Source organism: Bombus fervidus, chromosome 8 (assembly GCF_041682495.2).
Source record: "Bombus fervidus isolate BK054 chromosome 8, iyBomFerv1, whole genome shotgun sequence".
In the NCBI taxonomy this organism is placed as follows: domain Eukaryota; kingdom Metazoa; phylum Arthropoda; class Insecta; order Hymenoptera; family Apidae; genus Bombus; species Bombus fervidus.
This window is the reverse complement of record NC_091524.1, coordinates 11,047,175-11,058,105: the sequence shown is the minus strand read 5'-3', so window position 1 is coordinate 11,058,105 and position 10,931 is coordinate 11,047,175. Positions and strand designations below refer to the sequence as shown.

The window sequence follows — 10,931 nt, the reverse complement described above, 5'->3', positions numbered from 1 at the left end:
AACTGTCAAACACGTAAATTTTAGAATAGTATAAATATTAATTTATAATAATAAAAAATTAATTTCTAAATATTACGCAATTTGTGTATAGATAGATAATTTCGAGAATAAATCATTGTTTTGTCTTTAAATTGTTCAAAAATGGATATTTTAAAAGCAGAAATAATGAAGAAAAGAAAACAGTTGGAGGAGAGCAATGTCTTGGTAAGTTTTTACAAACAATATACAGTTTTTTTGGGACTTTTAGTTTATTTCGTTTACCAAACTAGGTTAATATTGCAGCAAAATAACCGGAAATATTTTAGAAGAGGCGAGCTAATAGCAAAGGATCAAGAAGTGAAGGAAGTACAAGAAAATAATGATGAAGATGTTAAAATTAATACGACTCAACAACAAGAAGACTCTGTAACTGATGGTAGCTCTGAGCATTTAACATTACCTAGACACGAAGTGATTAGAAGGTTACGTGAAAGAAGTGAACCTATATTACTATTTGGAGAATCAGAGATAGAAGCATTTAAACGATTAAGAAAATGTGAAATTCTTGAACCTGAAGTGAATAAGGTAATTATCAAAAATACTTGAAATCAATAAAATATTTCAATAAAATTTACATATCTCTTATATGTATAATTTATTTTGTATTAAAGGGTTTTAGAAATGATTTTCAAGAAGCTATGGAACAAGTAGATCAAGCATATCTAAATGAAATACTAGCTTCTTCTAAACCTCAAGATCGTGATGGAAAAGGAGATGTACATGTACCAGATGAAGGAGTTACCTATGAAGATTTACAAAAGATGTCTATAAAATTAAACAAGGGTGACAGGGATTTTGACTTAAATGTTATTACACAATTTATACAATTCTTAGTACAAATGTGGGGCAATCAATTAAATAGTAGAAGTACTGCTGAAAAAATGAGTACTAGAGGAAAGATGGCTAGTGCCACTTATGCCCAAACAAGAGAATACTTGAAACCTCTTCTTAGAAAATTAAAAAATAGATCTCTGCCAGAGGATATTACGGATAGTTTAACCGATATTGTAAAACATTTACTTGAACGTAATTACATACTGGTAATTATGTCAATTATTAATAAATTAAACAATTTTAATATAATACATTTATTACAAATAATTTATTATAGGCAAGTGATGCGTACCTACAAATGGCAATTGGAAATTCTCCATGGCCTATTGGAGTAACTATGGTCGGTATTCATGCACGTACCGGAAGAGAAAAGATTTTCTCAAAGAACGTTGCACATGTAATGAACGATGAAACTCAAAGAAAATATATTCAAGCATTAAAAAGGCTAATGACCAAGTGTCAGGAGTATTATCCTACAGATCCGTCTCGTTGTGTAGAATATTCAAAAACCTAATATTTTTATACATAATATATATAAATAATTATACGTTATAGAATACTAAAATACTTATACACTATACTATAGCTAAAGGAACTAAAGTTGTATTTAGCAACAAATCGATTCATCTATATCTGAATATTTCCTTGCATTATTTTTAATTTTTTTTTTTTCTTTGCACCTTCAAATAATAAACATCTTAGAAATATTTGAAATTCGTAAAAATAAAAATATATTTTTAAAAAGTATTAATGGAATAATGTAATTCTATCATCACATGATATTGATATTTTATACATTTCTTTATGTTGAACTTTATTGTGTTATGGACGTTAAGGACGTTAGTTCATTTGCCCTCTTTACTGCAGCTTCAATTGCATTCATCATAGAAGCTCTATAAATATAATTGGTAATGTTATACATTATATTAATGTACATAATAATTTCATGCATAGTTTACCTGACTTGCCCACATTCCATAGCATGAATGCCTGCAATAGTTGTACCTCCTGGAGAACATACTTCATCCTTTAACTGACCAGGATGTTTGCCTGTTTCTAACACCATTTTGCCAGCTCCAACCAATACTTGAGCTGCAAATTTTGTTGCCATAGGTCTTGGAACGCCCATTTTTACAGCACCATCTGCTAATGCTTCTATAACAAGATATGCCTGGAAATTTTGTTTAAGCTTAATGTTTGTTTTTAAAAAATAGGTAAATACATATACAATAGTGGACATATTTACATAAGCAGGACTAGATCCTGAAAGAGCACCTATAGCATTCATAAGAGACTGAGGAACATGTTCAGTTACACCAATATATGACAATAACTCTTCTACCATCATTTCATCTTGATCCGTTGCATTCACAGAACAATATACTAGATATATCATCGAAATATTAAAATATAAGAAGATTACACTCTTATTAATTATATACATAATGCCAAAATTTTCTTTTACCTGTTATTCCTTCTCCAACCATCATTGGAGTGTTAGGCATACATCTAATTATTCTAGGATGACTAACAATAGATTTAAGTTTCTGGAAATATAAAATCAACTTTATAATTTATTTCTATGAACATAGCTTCTTTGTAGTGTTGATAATAATGATTTTTACATTAGATAAAGTCTCTAATGTAACTCCTACAAGAACTGAAACAAAAAGTTTATAGTGATGATGTACTGTCATTGTTTCTTTGGTACACTTAAGTGCATCATCAAGCATTTGAGGCTTCATAGCTAAAAATATGATTTCACAATTATCCACTACTTCTCCATTTTTTAAAGTAGCATGGGCACCTAAGTCGTTCCAAAAGCCTAGAGTTTTAGAAGTACGAGCAGAAACCCATACGTTGTTTGGATCTAAAATACCTATAACAAAAAATTAATGATGGTATTCCAAATTAACTATTAACATTGTGATCATTATTATTATAACATTTGATTACCTTTACGAATTAAACCAGCACCAATAGCACTGGCCATATTTCCACCACCAATGAAACCCACCTTAGTTGACAAAAAATGGTCATTCATGGTTATTAGTACTTAATAATTAATTTAAATACAAATAATGTACGTATTACTTATAATTAAATATGTGACGTATATTTTAATTTATGTGACAAGGTATAATATATTTGTACTGTTTTCAAAGTAATCTGGCTGGGAATTATTTTTTTAATTAATTATTTTATTTAACGGATGTTATGAGAGATAAATTATAGATTAAATGACACGAGTTTTCTGCCTATTATTTATTAAATACGTTTTATTGGATGTTTGATATTGAACTGCTTTCTTATATATTTTCAAACAAATTTTTTTTTATATTTTTAATCGCGTAATTAGAGAGAAAATTTGGAAAGACAAAATATGAAAAGTCACGAAGTATGAATGGAACATAGAAAGAGACTGAAAAGAAGTAAACTGATAAAATGTCATTAAGTAACTATTGCGTCACATAAAAATATAATTTTGAAAATATTGATAGAATTTTAAAAATTTAATTTATCTTTAATACAATTCATACTTAAATTTATGTTCAACTTTATAGCAATTGATGTAACTTTTTTATATAATAGATTTTTTATATAATATTGCATTGGATGATATTTGTATGATGATATTATGTAAATAAAGAGATAAATGAATTATAAATGTTTTATAACAGTTCTCTTTATGTAACATTAGATCATATGGAGCTACATTTTATTACATTGACGAAACTATAGTTAATTGGTGTGTTTGACGTGCAATTGGTGCAATGATTGTTAAATGGTCTTTCTTTTCCTATTATATTTAAGCATATTTCTTAAATATAGAAATGTATAATACAACATGACACAAATTGATTTCCAAATACAACATTAAATAAATTTACTATAATGGGTAATTGTATGCGAAGCGTATTGCAAAAGTTACAAAAGAAGAAATGTGCCGAAAAGTAATGAATTAATATATCAAAACACTCATACTTATGAGAAAATATGTATTTAAGAATGATATAATTTTTAGGAGTATTATCTTGCTTATTGTGGGTCTTGATAATGCGGGAAAAACTTCGATTTTGAACTGCATCAGTGGAGGTATCATACATATGTGTATTTTGCTAAAAAAATTGTTTATCTTACTTTTGCTGTCAATTATAACTGACTTTCCAAATACCTTTTTAATTTACGATTTTAATTACCTTAATTTATTACTTTTCCAAATAGTTAAATAGTACATCATTTATATATATTTTTATTAGATTCAGATAAAACCACTTTACCTACGATAGGGTTCCATGTAGTATCCTTAAAATATAAATCATACACTGTAAAAATTTATGATGTTGGTGGAAGCTCCCAAATCAGATCTTTATGGCCAAAATACTATAATGGTGTAAGTAATTAATGAATGTATAACACTTTTGTTAACTACAATTGCAGTTAGGATATAGATAATCCTTTTATTTCTATCCTTAATAATATTGTTTGAAACCTGTCTTTCCGTTTTCCATCTTTTAGATACATGGTCTTATATACGTGGTGGATGCTAGTGATATTTCCCGTCTTACAGAAAATAAAGTTGTATTTGGTGAATTAATTTCACATGAATATATTTCAGGAAAGCCATTGTTGTTGTAAGAAAATTAAATGTATTGCGTATGCTTACATTGTTGTTCATGCACAGAGTATCATTTGTAGATATAATATGCACCACTTAACTACACTAAAAATACATATATGTAATATACATTTAACTTAGTAAGATTTTCATGTATATTCTTCATTATATGTCATAATAGGCTTGCAAACAAACAGGATATAAATGGGGCTATTGATGAATTAGATCTCGTTGAAAACTTAGACATAGAACATGCTGCTAATACTATGAAATGTCCCACAAGAGTGGAAATATGTTCATGTATTTGGAAGGGAGATCAGTCAAAAGATAATACTATAGGTATTAAAAATGGATACAAGTATGTAGTTAGCTTTTTATTTTATGTTGATTATACAAAATTTAATTTTTATTAAATATAAATAAATTATATAGATGGCTGCTGGATATAATAGTGAAGAACTATACAACTTTAAATACTAGGCTTAAAAATCAAAATGTTCAAAGTGAAAGAAATATTGAAGTACAAAGCGTTGTATTAGATTCACCATCAAGACTATCAGTCCATTCCAATCCCTTTAAGCCAATTAAAGAACTAGTTTTAAAAAGGGTAATATTATTAAAAATTATTCTGTTTGTTTATTTGTTAGACTATGCTTCTATTTTACTTATTATATTATAATTTCAGGAAGATGCTCAAGCACCAAGTGTTTCTCAAAATGGTATGTACCATTTAAATATAAAATAATGTACATATTATAGTACATTTATAAACCATATTTATACAGGTATAGTAGCAAATGGAAAAAAGCTAAAGAAAATGTTTACATATAGAAATAAGACTGCACCACTGACTACTGAGGAATCTGTCATTGAAATTAAGGATATGTCAGAAACTGCTAAATTTACTCAAAACACTGTAGAATCTCAATGGAATATTCAGACACTTCCACCGATATTAAACCCAGTAACACTAGATACATATTCACGTGCAGTTAGATCAAAAAATAATCGTCCATATACAGCTCCAGAGCGTTCACATTTTATAAATAAGATAACAGTAATTAATATTCCTAGGCAAGTAACATAGAAGCAATGTTCTTAATTGTACAGGTAATGATACGGGACCATTATTAAAAAATATGATACAATGTATTTAAAATTATATCCGAGCAAAATATTTTAACAACGAATTTTTTATATTTATCTGATATAATATGAAAAAAATATTAGCAATGTTTTTTATTATGTGAGCGATTGTTTATGTATATAATGTCTGTATACATTCATTTGTTCTAGTCATGAAATACATATATATAAATATTTTCTTCATTGTCTTTAATATAATACGCATTTAATTCATATTTATATTATTAGACATATTTACATTATATTTTATAATGTAAATATTTATAATGTATTTATAATGCATTTTTAAAGTATATATATATATACTTTAGTTTTTTATACTATATATATAGTATATTATTTTAATTATTTTATAATATTAAACACCATCTGTTTTTTATTTAAACTTTATTACTTTTTGTACATTTGCATACAAATTCATGTACATAAAAGTTCGGCAAATATACGAATTACGATATATATAAAAGACTTATAAAAGCTATAGCATAAAGACATTAGAAAACTTTCGATTATAGAATAGCAGTAAAAATGCGTAAGAATTGTATCGCAAAAGCATACTTATCACAATTTATAGTATGATAAATATCGTAAGTAGTTCCATAACATTGTCTTATCTGTAACATTATCTTGTTGAGCAACTACTTTGTTAAATGTAATATAACGAAAAATTATACTAAAAATTGTAACAGTAAGGAACAATGTATCTTATATAACATAAAGAATATTCCTTTAAGGAAAATATTTTATACAAATTACATTACATGTACATAGACATACCAATGAAAACATAGTGGCCAAACCATCAAAAGCGACGTTAAATATTGTAAATTGCATTAATCAGTATTTAAAAATTACATACTTTTATTATGAAAGACTGTTATATCACGTTTCTAGACGTTTTTATAGATCATAATGCCATTTCAATTACAAATATAGTAATTTTTGCCATAATATTAATATTTTTTGTTAAATTCTTATCTACTTTATTTAATAATGCCTTTTTTCAAACTATGAAGCAACATAACACTTTATGTGCATCAGCAATTCCAAAAGTATATGCAAATTGCCTTGCTTATTTCATATTTATCCTCTTAACAATAGGTAATATTCGTTGTAATTGCACCTTATATAATCACAACTACTCTAATCAGGCAAGTTATATTTATCTATTACTAACTTGAAAATATTTCATTCTTTTTTATATAAGATTAGACTATTGCTTGTTATGAAAAGACACAGATTTTGTCCTTCTGACTTTTGTACAATATATTTAGTAGGCATTAAATATATATTTCTTAAGTTGTTTTGCATTACAATGGTTAAAAAATACCTTTTTTCAAAATATAATGTCGAAACTGTATAGGTCATATATAAATTACTTATAAAATTTTGTTCATAAAGCAGCAATCACAAAGGCAATCAATTTTAGCTATATTTTTAGCACTGCTATCTTAATTTTACTTTTCATTTGTACTTATTATATATCTTACTTATAATGGTTTTGAATATACTGTATTAAATTTTTGCATGACCACTATTACATCCATTCTATGCAGCTTTTTTAGTAATTTAAAAACTGTTAAAAATTATAGCTTGAGATCTTATCGTTGTAAATTTCTATTATAAATATCAATCTTACAAAGATATAAAATTTGTAAGATTCCTTAATCTAGACAAGTACAAAAATTTATATGTAGCATAAAATCTACTTTATATTGCTATAATGTTTTGTTTTGTAGTGCAAATATTGCATAATATATAATGGCAGTTTTTATAAGATAAATGCTATCATTTAAATGCATTACATTGAAGTCACATCAAGTAGAAATTTGCACAGGTAAAATATTATCTTTGAACTTCTAATAACAATATGATTAATGCTATAAAGGTACATAATGTACATATAATATATCAAATTGAAGTTGGTAAAGCAACAAAAGGAAAATAGAATTAAACATGGAAGAAACGAAAATGTTAATCCCTTGCCATACTTTGACGAGTCTGAATCGCGATGAGAATTTTGAGTCAAACCTGAATATCACGAGTCAGGCTCGTGGTCTTAATCTCGGGCCAAGTATGAATGCCTCGAATGGTGTGTTTTTTCTAAACACGGACGCGACTATCTATACATTCAGTTGCACGATATCACGTTGCAAGTTCCGACACTCTGTCTCCGACGCTTCGACTCCTTTTCTGACCATTCGGGTGCAACGTTTAGGCCCCGATTCTTCCGAGTTAAATGGTATGGCAAGGGGTTAATCTTTCAGAAAGGAGGAGGAAAGAAAAAAAATGAGTACAATGAAAATGGGTGTAGCAGGAAATAGAAGAAGTAAAGAGTACAGAATGCAGAGTCGACTTTGATCGACTATTGTCAACATTAGACACTGCTCCTCGACGAAGTTCAGGGAAAATCTTGAATGATCCATTGTAATATGAGCAAAATTGCAATCAATTTTCCCTGAACTTTGTCAAATGGCGGTAAGTAATGCTGACTTTGGCCGGGCAAAGTTAACTTTTTATACCTTGTGGATTGTAGAGCCTATAATAGATACACATTCCAAACTAACAACAACAGAGAACAATGTTAAAAGAATGAGATGTAAAATGTAAAATATGTAAAAAAGCGATACCCATTTACTTGGAAAGGTATCATTATTTGTAATTAAAAAAATATATATATGTACTTTATAGCATATCATATATCATAAATCTTTTGTGCATAAAACGACTATACAATTTTATTTTTAGGAGGTGTAAACATTACTAAACGAGTTAACATCGACGTAATGCACGGAATTTGTTTTTGTTGATGCATTGTGATATTATCAGGAGTATTGGATTCAAAATCAACAGCAATTCGCAGAGAAACAAATGTGAGCAAATGTAACAAGTCATGACGAGTACCATTTTTTCGTAGTTCTAGGCACAATGCTTGCATGAACCATGAGCCGCGAGTAGTATTTCTCCAAGAATAATAACCTATGTATACAAGTAATATTTTTTAAACTATATTAATTGAAAAAAAATTTTCCTTGTGAATATAACTCAAAAATGTAAAAATAATTTCTTTAAAAAAAAAAAGGTAAAACTATTTCTGAGTTTTTTAGCATGTATCGTTAAATTATTTAATCATGAAAGTGAAACCATTCAATATTATTCTGAATGTCCGTATTTATAACAGACAAATAAATTATATATTTAATAATATAATAAAAATATAATAGATTTAAAATCAACTTTATCTTGAAGTTATATTTACCTGGTATTGTTGAGTATGCAATTAAAAAATCTGCGTGACATGGTATACGGAATGTTGTAACTGATTCACCATCAGTTTCTGTACGTTCTTTTAATGTTGTACCAGCATCTAATTTATCCCCTTGACAAGCTTGTATAAAAAATAGTTTTGGTTTGCCAGCAAGTGTAGGACATCTATCAGATGTAAAGAGAGACCAAATGGAGTCAGGCTTATAAGAAGTATCATGAGCATAAAGTATTCCTAAATCTCCATGGCTTAATATAGCTACAACTAGGCAATCATGTTCAGAATGGTCCATATCAGCAACTGTAAAAAGAAAGTTATAACTTAAAAAGGTCTATTCAATGCATCTTCATTTATATGTCTTCATGCAAAACTCAAAACATATTTTTCTTGTGATTAAAAACAAAGTTCAAAATTATGAAAGGGAAACATCAACCAAGTACCTCTTTCTAAATTTTTCATTATATCTCTATGCGTGTAATTATGAAAATCATTTACTTCAAAACCAAGATCTTTAAATGTATTGACAAGATTTTCACAATCAACGTTTGTTCCACATCTTGGTTTAAGATGTGTAATAGTGAAAAATTCATGGTTAAAAATAATAGCTAATCCACGTTTTGCATGATTCATGTTGTAATATGGGGCATAGCGGTCTGTGGGTGCCGTTTGTAATAAAGGGCCCTTGAGAGGACTGACGCTGTTTCTGGAAAATAAAAAAAAAATGGCATGCAAAATTGTAACTGATTACACACAAAATTAAATTATCCGGGATTTGTAATTCATTTTCATTGTTTTATGGACACTTTATTATTTTTTTATTAACATATTGTAATGTAAATAATAAAAATTGAATTCATAACAAAATAAAACTGTTTATAATTAACTTTAGGAATAAATATATTTTCTTACAATTCAGAATTTCATGCAAATAAATAACATCTACCAATATACAATATAAAAAACAACGAAAATATATCAGAGTGATTGTATTATTGGGATGCATTGTACGATTAATTATGTGTACACGATGCATTAAATCTTACCCCGAAAATACCAACGCATCTGCGACATCATCACTGTATTTGTTACTATCGTTTATATTATTACTTTCTGTTGAGTACATCATTTTTTACTTTGAAAATAGTTTCCACAGCAAATAATGCAGTTTATAGAAGAATAGAGAGTATAATGGCGCGCTACAGCGCGCGTCGTGACTCATATACTATCAGTTACTACACACTACTACAAACAAACATAGAAACTATGTCATATACAGATCTGAAAATTCTTATACCGAAACCACACTGATGAAACCGTCCGTTTCCTGAGTTGAAGAAAATCAAGATGGAGGGCTAGAAAAGGTCTTGTTCTGCGCATGAGTGATATATACATATATATATTTATACATACACGTAGGTACTATGAATACCTCAGGCAGAGATAGCGACACTCCACTTATCTGTGTTTGCTCTGCAAAAGGAGACCTATACTTTCTCGCCATCTTAACATTTTTCGACTCAACAGTCAGATGGCTTTCCCTAGCGAATGTCCAGATCACGATCAGACTTGTTTATATGACCGTGATAAAAACATTTCGAAGCAAAAGCAAGTGTCATCGTGATAAGAGATTTGAAGATTAAATATAACGTCTAAAAATCATATCAAGTAAATCATTATGTTTAATGTATTATTTCATATACACTACATAGAAAAATACTATACTCTATAAAAAGATAAACGTTGTAATAAATATAGTAAAAATAGAACAATATTTATTAGATTCAATTTTGAAAATTGATATCTGTTGATGCTGATATTATATTTATAATAATACTCATGGAAAGAATTTATAAGTTATATTTCCATCACTATGTTGTTATGTCTTATCTTGACCCTGAAATGGTTAACGTTTTAAATTATTATAATAAATTTATTATTATATTATTATAAAATTATTATAATAAAATTATTTAATGCCAAATTAATGCTAACTATTTTATTGAATATGTTGTATGAGTACAACAATGA

General features: G+C 27.8%; 4 protein-coding genes and 1 long non-coding RNA gene across 7 annotated transcripts; 3 read left to right on the top strand and 2 right to left on the bottom strand.

Annotated features, from left to right (window-relative positions):
* Positions 1-6: 6 nt before the first annotated feature.
* Prp18 (pre-mRNA processing factor 18) lies at positions 7-1,491 on the top strand. Of its 2 annotated transcripts, none has more exons than XM_072008779.1 (4): positions 7-204; positions 283-564; positions 651-1,079; positions 1,151-1,491. In XM_072008779.1, exons 1-4 carry the CDS (start codon positions 142-144, stop codon positions 1,385-1,387), a joined length of 1,011 nt encoding a protein of 336 aa, XP_071864880.1. In that variant the 5' UTR covers positions 7-141; the 3' UTR covers positions 1,388-1,491. The 2 variants fall into 2 exon arrangements, with proteins under 2 accessions (XP_071864880.1, XP_071864881.1); XM_072008780.1 differs by having other exon boundaries at positions 72-204; positions 270-564.
* A 116-nt stretch (positions 1,492-1,607) lies between these two features.
* Positions 1,608-3,304, bottom strand: P5cr (Pyrroline 5-carboyxlate reductase). Its single transcript, XM_072008783.1, has 6 exons — positions 2,830-3,304; positions 2,499-2,752; positions 2,339-2,420; positions 2,120-2,256; positions 1,833-2,044; positions 1,608-1,766 (listed from the first exon to the last, which is right to left on the bottom strand). Exons 1-6 carry the CDS (start codon positions 2,915-2,917, stop codon positions 1,688-1,690), a joined length of 852 nt encoding a protein of 283 aa, XP_071864884.1. The 5' UTR covers positions 2,918-3,304; the 3' UTR covers positions 1,608-1,687.
* A 252-nt stretch (positions 3,305-3,556) lies between these two features.
* On the top strand, positions 3,557-5,817 carry LOC139989995 (ADP-ribosylation factor-like protein 13B). Of its 2 annotated transcripts, XM_072008777.1 has the most exons (8): positions 3,557-3,827; positions 3,899-3,969; positions 4,134-4,267; positions 4,393-4,508; positions 4,674-4,850; positions 4,925-5,099; positions 5,178-5,211; positions 5,278-5,817. In XM_072008777.1, exons 1-8 carry the CDS (start codon positions 3,769-3,771, stop codon positions 5,577-5,579), a joined length of 1,068 nt encoding a protein of 355 aa, XP_071864878.1. In that variant the 5' UTR covers positions 3,557-3,768; the 3' UTR covers positions 5,580-5,817. The 2 variants fall into 2 exon arrangements, with proteins under 2 accessions (XP_071864878.1, XP_071864879.1); XM_072008778.1 differs by lacking the exon at positions 3,557-3,827 and having other exon boundaries at positions 4,134-4,265.
* A 1,855-nt stretch (positions 5,818-7,672) lies between these two features.
* LOC139989998 (caspase-1) lies at positions 7,673-10,219 on the bottom strand. Its single transcript, XM_072008782.1, has 4 exons — positions 9,947-10,219; positions 9,344-9,606; positions 8,898-9,203; positions 7,673-8,617 (listed from the first exon to the last, which is right to left on the bottom strand). The coding sequence occupies exons 1-4, from the start codon at positions 10,027-10,029 to the stop codon at positions 8,367-8,369; spliced, it is 903 nt and encodes a 300-aa protein (XP_071864883.1). The 5' UTR covers positions 10,030-10,219; the 3' UTR covers positions 7,673-8,366.
* Positions 7,978-8,874, top strand: LOC139990004 (uncharacterized). Its single transcript, XR_011800461.1, has 2 exons — positions 7,978-8,116; positions 8,387-8,874. It is a non-coding gene; the product is annotated as an uncharacterized lncRNA (long non-coding RNA).
* Positions 10,220-10,931: the final 712 nt, after the last annotated feature.